The sequence below is a fragment of the Protopterus annectens genome, chromosome 8.part0 (assembly GCF_019279795.1).
Source record: "Protopterus annectens isolate FY-2018-M chromosome 8.part0, PAN1.0, whole genome shotgun sequence".
Taxonomy (NCBI): Eukaryota; Metazoa; Chordata; order Ceratodontiformes; family Protopteridae; genus Protopterus; species Protopterus annectens.
Window position 1 is genome coordinate 667,628,486 of NC_056741.1, and position 17,383 is coordinate 667,645,868.

Here is a 17,383-nt window from a genome sequence, read left to right on the forward strand (position 1 = left end):
AAATTAGGTCTTGTTCAGTCCTTTCTGATTCTCTCCCATAACGTAAAAAATGAGCCTTTACTTAGTAGGCATGAAAAACCCTGTTTTGTATTATCCCATGTGCTTACTGTGGACTGGTCATCATCCTTCCAGGAGGTACAAAGCTAGAAGTACTGCCACCTCTACTACGTTGCAGCACCAGGTTTAGTCTTAACATATTCTGTATTAGCACAAGCCCACTTAAGGCAGGTTACATCAATAAAGGAACTCTCAGACCATTCATTCTGCCAAAACTGAAAGACTTCTCACCAGTTAAATAGGCATTGTTCTTCAATATTCTGCCAAGCAGAGCTAACCCTAACAAAACTGATGAGCACCTCTGAATAACCTCATAATTCTAATATGCAGTCTGCCCAGAACTCATATTTGCCAGCTTCTGATAGCCAGGCTTTAGAGACAGAAGGAGAAAATCAAAAAGTCATTATCATTTTTCAGACTGGATGACGATGAGATAACCTTGCAGGTACTGATTGAGTACAGCTGCTTTTGCAAAGCTACAAAGGCTGGAAAGGCTTAATCCCAAAAGGACTACTGGCAACAAAACATTTCAGCTTGCAGCTCTCTATACCTAACACTCGTCAATCAAGAACTAGCTTTTGTAACAACAGGGTTGCACTGTGCCACCTCAAAGTAGGAATGTGTCTGATCATATGCAGAAACCTGGAAGTCAGGAACATTTGTAGAACAGAGATATTAGAAGGAAGGAAGCTTCAAGTCTTTCCAACTTCTATGGGTTTCTTTAAATTCCAGTACTAGCTGATGCATATTATGCATCTGCATGTCCCAAAATCCTCTGCATGATACATGAATATCTTTATTCTGCAAGAAGCATCTGAAAGGCCACCAAAATAATACAGGACAACACACATCCTACACATGGACTGTTTAAGCATCTGGCATCAGGCAGGCGATATCACAGCATCCGCTGCAGGACTACAAGATCCAGTCGCAGTTTCTACCCTACAGTGATTACGCTTTTGAACCTGGGCAATAATCCCAGGGATCTACACGCACATAATAAGTCAGTTTTTATTTATTTGTGCAATATGTATACTTACAGTACATATATTCCAAGTACGTGCAATATTTATTTATTATATCCATAGTCAGCATTATTTAACTCACTCAAGTGTGATATTAGACAAATAACGTAGACATTTCAATCTGTAGTGCATTTTGTATTAGTTTAAATAGGTTAGTTAATTTAACTCGGGGAGGGTATTCTTTTTGTATATGAGTGTTGGTAAATGTCTCGGCTCTTCCTGGCATATATTAGGAGTAGTATTGCATTTGTTAGTTATGTTTATTCCTCTACTTATATGTCTTGTTACACTTTCCTTTGTAATCTCAAGAACTGAGCTTATGCACATAATTTTGTTTAGGCTGCACATGTATTGTTCTAAATGACAATAAAGTTTACTTTGACTTTGACTTTGAATATTGAATTTCTTACAGCACTGCAATCTATAACACATAATAATATCTATCTGGGTGCTACAGGTGTGGTCAATGGAAAGAAGGCACTTTACTTTTATTCAGCATTAGGTCTGTGCCTTCTTAAATAGAGATAAAGTATCTACAGTTTCTGTCGGGATAACAGTGTCATCAGCAAACCATCCTGGCAATAATGTAATGCCAATCATCAATAATGTACGCCAGAGCTCAAACCACTGCTTGATGTATAAGATAAGCATCTACAGGGTCAAAATAACTGTCCCTGCCAAGTCCATCTAATGAGGAATAAAGACAAGGGTATTTAGTTGTTTGCCATAACCTATACATACATATATATATATATAAATATATATATATATATATATATATATATATATATATATAGATATATATATATAAAATATATATATATATATTTATATATATATATATATATATATATATATATAGCTTCACTTTATAATCTCTTTAGTATCTCGAGACTATAAAGCTGACAGCCCAAAAAAACTACACCCACAACCGCGAAATTCAAATCACGATCATTCACATACACACACCTCCACACAAACAAGCACACATACACCTACCTAATGACACTACAATAAACAAAACAACATACACAATCACAACATAACAAACATACCTACCCTACCCCCTGCATCCCCCCATGTGGGGGGGCTGTGCCCCCCACACCCCCACTATTTGTATATCCTAACTCCAAAGTCGCACTAAACACATAAAACGTACCACTACACACACTCACACACAAAATACAATCCCTACCCAATACCCTTACAAGAACACCCCTTAGCTGAATCCCAAACTAAATCCACAAACCGCACTGCACGTCATGAACGTGACAAGACAATGGCGTATTTGACATTTCCGCATTCGATATTATGCAGTTTCTTGTAACTGCACTTTCGCCTTTATAGTCTCGAAATACTAAAATTCGATATTTTAGTATTTTGAGATTTTATATATATATATATATATATATATATATATATATATATAATTGTAATCCTGTTGTAGGCTTTGCACTGTTGTTTCTAGCAAGTGTTTATCAATATCACCTTAGGAAACAGGTGTCTGTATTTATCATGTCAGGTAAAGATGGTGCTGGTTGAACTGCATGACTGGATGTGATATCCCCTACATTTCATGTGAGTACCTGTAGGGTCCATATAAAAGATGTGGTTGCCCTTCACTATCTCAGGGTGACTGCAAACTACCTAGTGTCTCCCTGTGTATAACCATTCTATATTCTATTTGCAGGGGCATGCACATACTAGCTGTTTGCTATGTAGATGGATTGTATCTTTTATTTTAGCATCTTATCCTTCAGTTATCATAATTCTCTTAAGCCCTTTTCTCTTTCAGCACAAGCAGAGAATTACAACAATCATGCTGCCTTCTTTAAAAAAAACTAGAGAAACTTGAAACAAGAGCCACCATTAGTTCCCTCAAAAGTGCTGACATATCTGTTAAATACTTTCAAACAGTGTCAAGCTAGACTCACTTATGGCTGACTTTACATTTAGTTTTCCCACTGCAGGTCCAGATGATAGTTTTGGTCAGCAGGTGCCTCCATCATGCCCTGCTCTGCTGAAGTTGTAACTTAGCTGCATGAGGGTTATGAGGTCAGGAGTACTTTATTATTGGTAAGGGAGATTCTGGCATCTTACTGGCAGGTGGCTCACCTGTGATGAGGTGTCCCAGCTATAGATGGAGCAGGTGGTGGAAGATGAAGTGGGATGACATATGGACATACCTCTCAACCTGGAAACATCAAAAATCTGGACAAAGGCCCATGAAAAGTAGGTACAACTGACCAAAAGTCAGGATGCTAATTAACATAAAATTTACATATATAATCACGTAACCCCACCCACTCAAAAGGAATTGTGGGGTACCGACAGGAAAATTGATGTCACTAAATAATAATAAAAAAATGGCAGACATTTGAATTTCAGACTTCATATACCTCAGAAAATACACAATAATGCAAAACCTGTTATTCTAGCAACTCTACAGGAGCAATATTTAAAACCAGCTTCTGTTTTTGTGCCTTTGTCCCACTATTATTTTTGGCTTTGTCCAGATTTCTGAAAGATTGATAGGTATGCTGCCAGTTCACTAGTTTTATTATCTTCAAGAGTGCTCTAAAAACCAGCTATATCAAATCCCTGTCCATAGAGTCAATAGTAAGTATCAAATGCCATAACACAAAAGTCAACATTATACCAAAATACCAAAACTTGCAAAAAAAAACTACAGCAACAGCCCTGTTATTTTCTAACCATGTGTGTGCCTTAAAATGTCACCCAAGATCTCCATTCAGCCAATGCACTTGGGAAAAAAAACACATCATAATCTCCCACCACAATCACTCACCCAACTTCCCAACAAGTCAAATTTTCTATACCAGGAGCCTGCCCTCCGAAGTTCCACCAGACCTGGCCATCAGTAAAGGCAAATAGATACCAGAAAAGGCCTAACTGCACACAACATGTCATGTCAGCACCTGTCTTCAGTACTCTAGTGAAAATGCTGACCATGAGTTCCTAAACAGAGACATCATTTAAGGGACGGCAAAATGTTGTTGGAAAGTCAGTTCCACGTAGTGTAACAGTGAAATATCACACTTCTTAAAATAATATTCGGAATCTGGTAGTATGCTGTTTACAGTACTGTACTGCCCTGTAGTTGAGTTTCCATTTGAAAATTGGGTTTAGAAAAGTAATGTGCCCAAGCTCCTTAGTTATTTTCTGCTGGAATTATAGGGCAGCATTTTAGTAAAATTGAAAGAGTTTTGGGAAGAAAAGGAATGTTTTGGTGTTTCAGTTTTGACTAAGTGTTACAAGTTAGTGATTAGGAGTTGCTGATTTGTGCCTCATTGATTTTCATTGTGTTTTACCATTGGTAATAAAGATCTTTTACAATTTGAAGTCCTGTGCTGTTTGAATAAATGAGTTAAGTTCAATTCATGTTGTCCCAGAAAAAGCATAGAGTACTCATACCTTCTCAACTTCTAAGTTTGGTCAATTTCCCCCCACTCAGAAGAGCCATTATTTTGCTGTGACACTATGAATAGACTTTATGTTGGCTTTGCAAATGTATGCCACACAAGTGTGCATAAGAGTTTTTTAGGTCATTTGAATGGTTCTTGTTCATGATAAGACTTTTCACAAACTGCAGAACTCCACACAAACAAGAACATTAATGTAGTCAAAGAAGTACAAACCGGTAACCTTTAATGGACACTAAGGTTACAAAAATATATATAAGTACTTTCATTTTTAAGTTAAAACTTTAGATACAGTGTTGATAATTTTAAGTTCTTATATAATGCTATTAAAATAATGTGGTAACCAGGCAACGTAACAACTTAAAAACTAAAGTGCTTATATTTATTTGTAAACCTTAGTGCAATAAAAGGTTACCGGTTTGTACTTCTGTGACTACATTTCTGTTCGTGTGTGGTTCTTGTTGTTCACTCCCAAAGTTACTTGGCTTATAGCTTTTTTGAAGATAACATGGGTTAGCATCTGTGCCTAGTTGAGGATTTATGGTGGCTAATTATGATGACAGGTACCAGGTTATGAGCTTTCTTGACTTGGAGATAACCCTAGTGCGTGTCTGCAGCCTGCATAGTATTCTGCAGCTACAACTTTGGGTCATTGCTTAATTCTCCTCACCCCCGCTCTTTTCTTGAGCAGGTGATCATTCCCCTAACATACTAATTGCTTTGGAAGTCCTGTCCTGCAATCATGTTTGACTAATGAGGGGACTTCAGACTAATTTCAATCAAAAGTGTGAATAATTCTAAATGTGCATCCTTCCCCTTCCTTTTCTACTGTTTATTTCCACACAGAATAACAGCTTTACCTTATAAGTCCGAGTAGGTACAGCATAGCTTACTTTGCTGCATGTTGTCATGGTAGTTCCTATCATGTTACCTACATACATGGTTTTAACTGCTATTTCATTTACCTACAGAAATTTATAAAGCCTCTCCATTTTGTATATATTTTTGATGTGAAATCATGACTCTTGCAATGTACAGCACGAAGGATCATCTGAAACTGTAATACATACTTTGCTACATTTTTTATTGCAATTGTAAATAAAAAAAAATCAGGAATTGAAGGAGCCGTTCAGGAATTTGTGGCACCCTATTATTTTGCCCTCAAAAGCCATAAATACTGAAGAATTTGGTACGGTTGAAAGGTATGCATATGGACCAGGTGGATAGTCTCTTGAAGAGGATTTCAGGATTTCTCAATCAGCCAGTCCTTAACATTGGGTGACCATGGGTAGGCATGTGCCATACTAGCAGCCACCCTGATCCATCAAATTGCAATAGATTTCTTTAATATCTCTTTGTGTTGAGACAGAGGTAGCACATCAGTTGGTCATACTCCACCCTATTCCACAGTGATGATTGCTATATTTTTCATGCCCCATTTCACTTCTTGTTCATTTTTCAACCATCTTTTCTACCCTGTATTTGTTGTTGTCCTTCAGATGTCTCCCCATCCTAGTTTGTGCACTTCTACCCATTTTTATGTGCTGCTCTGTGTATCTCTGCCTATCCCTGCACAGTTTTCTAACACCCTCTACAAACCAGATTTCTCTTTCACCTTCCCCTCCATTTCTTCTCTCCATAGAGAAAATGGGGACCGTCCCCATGAAAAAAAATGTTGCTCTCTTTCCCCTCTGAAGCTGCACACTCCTATACATTGTCCTGTTGTACAATGCTCTGCTTGCTGTCCCTCTTTTTCCTAGTTTTCTGTGCACTCACCTTTTCTTTTATGTATCAAACAAGTATCCACATGTGGACACCACAGCAGTGCAGCTGCAAACACCATACGGTCACTTTAGTTTCTCGTGGCACTTGGTACTGTTCTGCTGTGGGCACAGTAGCATGCACAGACTAGCTACTACAAACAATAGTATATATTGAAGTATATTGGTTTGAGTTGATATTTTATGTTCTTGTGAGAATGCACATTGTAACATGCAACCATTCTTTGGACTGTGTATTCCACATCTTTGTACAGATTACACTGTATGGCTGTGTGTGCTTACACAGCTTTACTGCACAGCTAGGTCCACTGGCATAGATACTGCATGGCTCATTTACATATCCTGAAGCACAAGTAGGTGCACTGAAGTGTTAAATCTTCATTTGGATATTTCACATCTTCCTCTATCACTGTCTAGTGCTCCTTAACAGTGCAAGGTTATTGCTGAAGAGCAGTGTAATGCTATGAATGTCAGCCTTGGTTTATTTTATCAGCTGCTATTCTTCATCTTAAGTTAGTCTGTTATTATGTTTCGAATTACCTTCCATTACTCATTTTGTCTACCATATAACCATGACTTTCAATGCACTTATGCAACATATCAGCGCTATAGCCTTGTTAATTTTTACTCTGTAACTAAAGACCTCATACTGTGTAGATAGCTCTGCCCACTTTAAAATAAAACATCAGCTCATTTAACAGTTTATTGATTACATCTTAAATCATACAAAGGATATTTGTTCATTCCACTTGCATAATTTCTGGTAACCTATCCTATTTTTTTCATCTCTTATTGTACCCAGACATTTATAATATAAGTGATTATCCTTTATGATATATATCACCATAATGTGTCCTTCAAACCTCCAGCCAAGCAGGCCATGAGACAACATCCTTAATGCATTATACCCCTTCCGGCTAGGTTTTTCCTGTGTAGCCTCCAGTTAATTCAGTCTTTCTTCTAATTATGCTTTATCCTCCTATCCATTCCAATACCTTGTCTTTACCTGAAAGTACTTGTCCAGCTAATGCTTAACTATCTCATATGTGACTGGTCCCATAGCTAGGCCACTAACTGGCAGGCCTCACCTTCTGCTAGTGAGTCAGGACACTCATTGATAGATTTCATACCCTGCCAGCCTATGGACTTCAGATTGTTGACTTACTTGTCTTCTTTATTGCTTTCTTTCTCCCAATATCAACTGTACTGGACTATATTTTGAGATGGCAATATAATGTCTTCTTGTAAACACTGCTGAAAGGGGCAGAGTCCAGAGCTACATCTTGTTTAAAATCTACTGGATGCTCCTGCAAAATCTCAACATCTTCTCTGCCAGTACCAGTTTTCCCCAGCACTTAGCCATGCTTACAGCCATTGACAGGCAGGCAAAATCTGATCACATTTCCCAAAGGCATTGACAGACAGGTGAACTAAGTTTGTCCCTGTATATGCAAGTATGAGAAGTTCTAGGCACGTGAGTTTTCTGATACTCATTGCTGTATCAGAAATATGTATTGTTTTACAAACTGGCATCAGTTAAGAAACATTTCATTTAATATTGCTACTGCTGTTCAAATAACAGATATGATTGAAGCCAATAGATTGCTTTTGGTGAACAACAATATGTCTGACTTCTGCTTCCTTATGTATTCACTCACTCAGTTTGTCAATAACTTCATTATATGGCAGTACACAGATGTGAGCTGACAAATGTATGAAGCAAAAGGAAACTGCTGAATTCTCATTGTCAAAACATTCTAACTCCCAAAGACACATGTAATGATCAATGACCTATACCAAGGCTCAGAAATCTATAAATAAATACATAGCTGGGGTCAAGTAGATATCTCCCCATGTAGTAATTTTATAGGTTTACCCTACTCAGATTGCTTACAGTGATCAAGTGATTCAAGAAGGGGTCAGTTATTTGTTGCTTACCTGATCTTTTTCTTGGACAGCTATAGTGGTCCTTCCAAAGACCTTGCAAATAATGTACAGTTCCATGAATAAAATTCTGTCATTCATTAAAGATCAAAACACCACTTTCTTGAATTTGTCACAACAGTAGAGTAACATTTTTTTCTGTGGGAGCAGAGCTGGCCAAAACACTTGTGTAGAGGAAGACTCCTGTAACCCCACTTATATTACTGATTCTGAAACCAACTCACCTGAAACCAAGTGCAAAACACATCATACAGTTTTTTTCAAGTCACTGTAGGATTCAAGACATTTCAAGTCAGGAAAGCGACCTTCACCAACACCAACATAGCTCTGACAAACTGCCCACTTTCAAATGAAACAGTAAGGTAGTCTAAGAAGAGATCCAAATGTGTATTTAAATTTCTTTTTATTCATTTTGCATTCTGTCTACACTGCAGCAGAATGGCTGTGTCATCTTCTGCACCAAAATTTCAAGATTCCAAAAATGGTGGTTCTACTACCACTTTTAATTAACTTCAAACATCACTAATGGCATGTCTGCCTTGTTACTCTAAGCTCACCCACCGATCTGACGATCTATTTCAGTCTTCAACACCCAATATCAAGATTTTATACCTGACAGTATTTTTCTACCATTCCTACTCATTTTTGTCTGAGAATGTAATTGATTATATGGCTTTATTTGCACTTCCCCTACTCTAGACAAATTTCCAATATTGTTCATTTTTATATGTATTTGTAATTAATTTCATTGATAGGATGAGCTTCAGAAGCACAAGCTGCAAGATGAAAACAGAAAAATGTTGATGAATAGAACTGGAATGAAGATTAGGAAGCTCTTCCTACTATTGATCAGAAAAGCTGATGTGGGGAGGACATGATAACATGATTCTGGTGCACAGATCACATACCAGTGATATTTACTTATTATTATTTTATTTATTTGCATGTGTTTACTGGGACAGTCTACTGGGCCATTAATATCCCATTTCAGTGGAGGCCCAGGGAGAAAATCTCCTCAATAAAATGAATAAAGAGGTGAATATACATGCAATGTCAATAAAATTTTAAAGTATATACAACCAATGCAAAATAGTTAACAATTATTCAGTTATAGGTAAAGCAGCAATTGACAAATAGAAAAAAAATTGTTAAATTAAAAAAAGGTTTGCATTACATACATCTTTCTGGCACTAGAATAGTGAGGTTTTCATCTAAAGGTCATCGTTACACAAATATTTTTGGCACTAGGATAGTGCGTTTTTTTGTCTGACTGCTAGATAGTGATTATGAAAACATGTCATCATAAAGCTAAGAGAGTTAGGTTTTGAAAGGTGTAGACCAGGTACAAGTGCATTTCCAGATAGGGGATAGGCAGTCTTGTAGAGAGGATTTGAAAGAGGCATGATTCTGAGTGGTTCTAATATTTAATGGTAGAGCATTCCAGTTTTTGGCTACAGAGCAAGAGTAAAGAAGGTGGCCAGATCATAGGTCTGGTTTATGTACTTGCAAAAGGTGCTGATTCTCGGATCTGAGAGGCCTCTTTAAATGGTAGTAACCAAATATTGTACTAAGAGGAGGACAGTCTGATGGTTTCTAGATTATTTTGTGTGCTGTTGTTAATTGCAGTTAGGAGAGGAAGTGTCATAGTTCTAGTCAGTTCAGTAAGTGCAGACTGGTACAATGACGGGTAGAGTAATTTGTGTTGGTGGCAGATTTGGGGATTTTATTATAACATGTCTCAAGCTTAGCTTTTACAGAGGATTGAAGATTAGTAAGTAGAAGGGCCTTGTGGATGAGAGAGGGTAGTAGTAGGTGGTAGCAAGAGTTTGCCTTATAGAAGGGCTAAGGAAGTGTATGCCTATAGAGCATTCCTAACTTTTGGTGAGTTTTGCTGATACTATGTTGAATATGCAAGTCAAATTTCAAGTGTTCACCTATAATTACCCCTAATAGTTTTGTGTGGGCAACAATCTCGATGGTTGCATTATTTTGTGAGTGTATAGTAAACTGAGCTTTGTTTAAGGGAGTTGACTTCTTGGGGGTTAATATTATGAGCTTGGTTTTGTTTTGATTGAGTGTTACATGGTTTTTGTACATTCAAGTCTCGGTAGAGGTAATGGCCATTTGAGTTATTTGTGGAAATGAAACCAGCAGAGCATATGATACTGGAGTCATCTGTGTATTAAATAAGAAATCCCTGATACGGTGAAGGATAAAAACTGTGAATGAAAATGCTGAATAGGAGGGGTCCTAGATAGAGCCTTCGGGAATCCCTGTAGAAGTATTAAGATAAGAGAAGGGAGTGTTGCCATTTAACAGTTTGTTGTCGATCTGCTAGGTAACTTGTGAACCAGCTGAGTGAGGGAGGAAAGAGGCCAATGTTAGAGAGTTGATTTAGAAGAAAAGGGTGAGAGATGGTTGGTACTGAATGCTTTTGAAAGGTCAAGAAATAGGGAGGACACAATTTTGCCTGTGTCCCGAGCTCTATTAACTATGTCCATAAAAGGGAAGCACTTTACATAATCAAAATACTGAAATCTCGAATGTCATATGGTTGAGACCATATGATCGACATTTCAGTATATCGAATATGTAAAGTTTTAAAAAATAACACTTTACTTACCTTAAAACATTACGTGCACACAGAGGCAAGGCTTCTTGTATGCTCTGTGTGTACATAATGTTGTTATCTTTTTTGTGGTGTTGACAGGAAGTGGGAAATCTCCCGTTTTGCACTTCTGCATACAGCAGAATATGGGAGATTTCCCTTTTCCCCACTGTAGCGCAATCTCGGAGTTGGTATATTTATGTAGGGGGAGTGGGGGGTGCAGGGGGGCAAAGCCCCCCTGCAGAAGCGAAGTTTGTCTTTTTTTTTTTTTTTTTGGTTTCGCTTCAGAAGTTCAAGTTTACGAAACTCGATCTTTTGGTTTCGGTTATTTGCAATTCGAGATTTTGTAAATTCAAGCTTCTGAAGTGAATCCCCATAAAAGATATGATGTACGTAGAACTACGATGGCCTGGTCTGAATCCATGTTGTATTGGAGATAGGATGTGGTCATGAAGTAGAAAGTTTAGAAGCTGAATATGTATACATTTTTTCTAAGATCTTGCAGATAGGAAAGAGAATTGTGGTAGGTTGGAAGTTTAAGATATCAGTAATGTTGCCACCTTTATGAAGAGGGATAATGAATGCTTTTTTCCAGATTTTAGGGCATAGAATTTTTGGATTTATCTCTTAAGAAGTGTGCTTATGGGATAGGCCATGGGTTCTCAAACTGTGTGCTGCAGCACCCTGGGGAGCTGCGGCTTCCTCACAGGGGAGTCGTGAAGCTTAGCAGCTGATTTGTCACTTGTCAGGTAAGTAAATGCCTATATGAGTGTGTGTGTGTGTGTGTCGGTCTGCGTGTGTGAGTGAATGCGTGCATGAAAGCAAAAGAGTCTGTGTGTGTGTGTGTGTGTGTGTGTGTGTGGGTGTGTGTGTGTGTGTGTGTGTGTGTGTGTGTGTGTGTGTGTGTGTGTGTGTGTGTGTGTGTGTGTGTGTGTGTGTGTGAGATCAGGAGAGTGAGAGCGATGTGTGAGTGAATGCAGGAATGAATGAAGAAGTGGCTGTGTGTGTGTGTGTGTGTGTGTGTGTGTGTGTGTGTGTGTGTGTGTGTGTGTGTTTGTGAGATCGGGAGAGTGAGAGCGATGTGTGAGTGAATGAAGAAGTGGCTATCTGTGTGTGTGAGATCAGGAGAGTGAGAGCAATGTGTAAGTGAATGCAGGAATGAATGAAGTAGTGGATGTGTGTGTGTATGTGTGAGATCGGGAGAGTGAGAGCAAAGTATGAATGAATGCAGGTATGAATGAAGAAGTGACTGTGTGTGTGTATGTGTGAAATCGGAAGAGTGAATGGGATGTATGAATGAATGCATTAGTGGGTGTGTGGCATGTGGGTGTGAGATCGGGAGAGTGAGAGTGATTGTGTCCTAGAGCTTGAGTTGCAGTGCCCTTGGGGAAATTTTGCAGTGATGTGGGGTATAGTGTTAATACAGTGAGAATTGAAGACAGTGGATATTTCTTGAGGTGTTTTGTCAGGATTTGGACATGGGTTGCTCTTTGTACCTGAATTTAGCAGTGATGTAATGGAGTTCCAGAATTTCTGGTGTTCCACTTGTGGTTGGTCTGTAGTTTATGATAACACTCTTTTTATCTAGTTGTGAAGTTATCTAAACTTTAATAGGTCTGGTGGGTTTTTCTTTGCAAGCCATAGGTTCCAAACTTTGTCCCTGACTTGCATACATTCCTTAGTAGGCTTAGTCAGCCATGGGGCATGGTTAGTTTTGAGTCTCTTTATGCATAGGGGTGCTAGGCTATTAGTGTTTCTAGAAATGTTGTGTTGAAGTAATCAACTGCCTCATCTATGGGAACGGGTTTTAGCATGGACCAGTTAACATGTTTTAGTGTATCGATGAAGGTCAGTGGTTTAAAGTTAGTTATGTTCCTTATTTGTTTGTAATGATGTTGATTTTGAGAGGAGGGATAATCGCTGTAAATAAAGGTGGGGATATGTGAAACATTCATTCTAAACAACAGATCTGGGGGATGGGATGGAATAAAGGGACTAACTACTCATTTGGCTTCCAAAAGTACTTCTTCACAAATAGGATTATGGACCCACACAATGGACTACCAGAACTGGTGGTATATAATATAATATAACAATATAATATAATATAACAATATAATATAATATAACAATATAATATAATAATATATAATATAATATAATATAATATAATATAATATAATATCATTTCTAGTAACCCACTTATTTTATTTATTCCTGACTATGTCTTATCAATTTGCCTTGCATTTCTAGGGTCGCATGGTAAATTGATTATTTTTAGATTCACTGTGCAGAAATGAAATTGCATCAAGTGCAAACAAACATTTACTTTCAGAAATCAAACATCAAACAGGTGAATATTTGCAAAGGGGATAAAGCACAGAAAATACTCTAAAAATGCTAATTAAAAGATTGCAAATAAAAATGATTACCTCGCAACATGCTCTTTCTTAAAAAGTTTCCAGGACTTGCTTCTACCACACAAATATAAGAAGTTTCACTTGTCCAAGTATTGCTTGGCATTATTAACTCATTGGTCATACAGTATTCTTCATTTGTTGTAATTACTCCAGGAGATGAAATCCCATCTATAACTTTCCCTGAAATATTCCAGAAAATGTGTGTTTTGTCTGAGGGGACATTGCACACCAGGCAAACGAGTGTTGCTGTACACAGGGCTTTGTCTTCTTCAGCAGATGGTGGAAAGATAAAAACAGATGGTGTATCCACAGATTCATCTATGTAAAACAGATAGCAAAATAAGACCTGCATTTTGTAACAGTATTTCTAAAGAAGTCTGTTTACTGCGTAGCTATATATAGTTTAAACAATGGGACATTTCTTTTAGATTATTTTTTCATAAAAAGGAATAATAAGCATCCTTCAAATAGATGTAGAAAAAGGAAGAGATTTAGAGTCTTATTTACTAAATTATTGGCTTTCATTTCCTCAGAAAGTACAAGACAGTATGTACTTATTTTCAGCAGAGGTCTGCAGCGGAAAGCCACCCTTCAAGAATAAAGTTCCACAGTAAATTGAAGAATTTTCAACATATAAGCATATAGTTACATAGCAGCAGGGCACCAAAGTTTATAAAAAAGTTGTACTATAGACCCAAGATATATAAAAACAATGAAAACATATATAACATGCAGAATTTCTAGTTATATAACAACATCTTCACCTTAGATGGAGTTGTACATTAGATTCATGGAGATGTAAGAGTACATTAAGATATATAAAACATATATAACTACAAAGCTCCACAACTACTTAGATGCAGACCATCAAAAAGTAGAAGAGAGCTGAAGAACTACAGAGATGTCCCAAAGTAGAAAATGCAATCTGGCGTACTTTTAGTGAGGCAGAATATGTAAAAAGCAAGATTTTACATAGAAGTATGCCAATATCAGACACATTGCATATGCTGTTGCGAATCATGAGGTGACATAATTGTTAAGGTCTTTGTCTCCCAAACACAATGTACATGGATGTTCTCCCCATTTCTCTGTGGGGATCCTTCTATCCCCACCACCCAAAAAATGCTGGGTGTTTCCACCTCAGACTGAATAGAGTTCTGGGCAACAGCATTGACTCTAGGTGGTACACAATGGGAAAAGAGTTGTGTAGCCCAATCACATTAGACATCACATGTGGTGCACAACAAACAGTCAAAAATGAGCAAACAAACTTGTAAAAATGTGTAGAAACAGGCAACCTGATGTCCAGATAGTCAATACTAACCACAGGAAACAAAGTCCAAGTTTCTTCTTTAACGTAAAAGTATTTTATTTTTCAAAAAGACAACATTTTCGCCGTGACCCCTGTCACAGCTTCCTCAGAAGAAGACAAGTAAAACAGCTAAACTGGTCTGTTCAAATACTCAGTTAACAGGAAGTGACAAATAATTGCACTTCCTGCACTAATTTGACTCAATAAAAATAATGAATAAAATCATGAATAATCATAAAACTCCATTGAATTATCTATAAATATTGTATGATAAAGACAACATAAAAATGTTCTTACTAGTGCATTTACATTAACATTGTAAAAATTATGCATTAAACACACAAAATAATGTACATATAGGCATTACCTAAAGTAGCTCCTTAGTTTAAGAACACATGAAATGTTACAGTTCTCATTGAGGCCATCTAGCCTAAATGCATCTAAATTCAACTGCCATAAAAGTTCGACACACTCAAGAACTATCTGAAAGGGCCTCCTATCGGTTAAAGGTACTTGATGAATAGCCATAAAACAAAAAGAATGGTCAGGGTTACTGCTAACATGTTTTGCTAAGGCATTCTCTAAAGAGGTTTTTATGGCATAAAGGTGCTGGTATATTCTCTCTTTTAGTTTACGATTGGTTTTCCTATGTAAAAGGAAGGGCAGGAATTACACAAAGCAATGTACACCACTGACTTTGAATCACAAGTAATCCTCTGCTTAATGTTGTATTTTTTATTCCTAACTATAAAGGAATTTCCAGTTCTCATCACTTTACACATGTTGCAGCATCCACATTTAAATGAACCTCTAGGTCTTATGTGACCATAAGTGTTAGAAGTATGCTGTAAAAGTTCTTTCAAATTATTACTTCTCCTGTAAATTACATAGGGCTGACCTAACTTGTCAATCAAGTTAACGGAATTAATAACTAGTGGCCAGTTTTTTAAGATAATGGCCCAAATTCCTGTTGAATTCAAGTTAAATTGGGTTATAAAACTTAAAGAAAAGTTTCTCTGCTGATTTAGTAAGGAATTTTGGTGTGCTAATTCATTATCATTAGTAGACCTACCTACATTAGATTGATCAAGTAGTGGTTTATACAACCCTTTGTTCTTTTAGTGTCAACTTCATTTATAAGCCCTTCTAAAGAGGGACAGGGTATCCATGGTTTATAAACATACCTTTCAAAAATTGGCACTCAGCTTTAAAATCGCTGTAAGTGCTACACATCCTGCCTGCACGTACCAGTTGTCCTTTGACAATAGATTTTTCTGCCTAGGTGGATGTAGACTAGTGTAGTGCAGGAAAGAGTTGCAGTACGTCTGTTTCCTGAAAATGCCAGACAAATAAATCTCTTCATCTACTTCTTTAGTTAGTCTCACGTCTAAGTAGTCTGTTTCTATTGTTGAAAACCTATAAGTAAATTTTAACCATTGTGTAGAATTGTTCAAATAGTCTACAAAGAGTTTTGCTTCAACTTCATTCCCTTTAAAAAGGATAAATATGTCGTCCAAAAACCTAGTGTAATATTTTATCTTCTGCATTACAGTTTCATTAGATAGTATATAAAGGTTTTCCCAAAAGGCTACAAACAGGTTAGCCACACTGGCTCCACAAGGGGAGCCCATGGCTATTCCACATTTTTGTAAATAGAATTTATGTTCAAAAACAAAAAAGTTTGATGACAGTACTATGCTCAACAGTTCTGTTACAACGTCAATCTCCACTTGTGGTGCATTTAAGTCTTTAAGAAGCAGTTGAATCCATTCAACTGCCTCATTATGAGGGATGGATGTATATAAATCAATGACATCCACAGTTAAAAGTTACACTCAAGGTCAAACTTAATACTGTTGATATCACGTAAGAAAGACCAGGAGTCTTTGCAAATAGTAGGTATTTTCTTTACATATTTTGATAGAATACTATCTATCAATTTTGAACAGGGGTAGGTCATAGAAGACCTACCATCTATTAATGCCCTCATGGGAGGATTCTTTTGGTCTTTGTGTATCTTGGGTATTCCGAACATTACAGGCAACTTTGGCTGAATAATGTCAATATAGTTGTATGTCTCTAAGTCTATTTTGCCTGCTAGGAAAAGGTCACGGAAATACCCAGTGCGACCTTGAACAACATTAATCTCATTAAGGGAAGAAGTAACATAGGCATCAGATGATAACACTTGCATCATTTTTCTGTGTATTGAGCGTTGTCGAACACTACCAAGCCCCTCCTTTGTCAGGTTTCAAAACCTGACAGTTAAAGAGCCCAGGTTTTTAGCCATTCACGTTGTGCAAGTGAAATATTCATCTCATTCAAAGTACTACTTGATTTTTGTGTAGAAAACAGATGTCTTATATCTAATTCACACATTTGTTCAAATAGTAATAAATTTTGTTGTGTAGGAGGGTTAAAAACGCTAGTCAGTTTCAATTTGTCATTAACATTTGTTGTTTCATTGTTAAAATATAATTTTAAATTTAACTTGTGTATGTAGCATTTCAGATCAATCAAAACTTTAGCTAAACTTCCATAGGTACTTGGAATAAAAGTGTATCCAAGAGCTAACAATTCAACTAAGTCAGAATCTAGTTCCAAAGATGAAAAGTTATAGATAGTAAAGTCTTTCCTTATGTTAGTATATATAACAGGGCCTTGCAAAAAATCCCTCGGACCTGTGGGAGAAACATTGTCTGTTAACGTTTCCTCCAATACACATTCCCCCCTTGTTTCTTCTGTTGATTCCCTAAAAAAACTTTATCATTAGGGAGCTCTAAAGGAACCTGC

The 17,383-nt window shown here is 37.1% G+C and overlaps 1 protein-coding gene across 1 annotated transcript in view; it reads right to left on the reverse strand.

The window, feature by feature from the left end:
• Positions 1-13,258: 13,258 nt before the first annotated feature.
• LOC122808338 (immunoglobulin kappa light chain-like) overlaps positions 13,259-17,383 on the reverse strand; it is a 114,730-nt gene continuing 110,605 nt past the window's right edge. The window contains exon 3 of the mRNA XM_044079304.1: positions 13,259-13,596. Coding sequence (XP_043935239.1) covers positions 13,259-13,596 — 338 coding nt within the window. The remainder of the gene's footprint in view (positions 13,597-17,383) is intronic.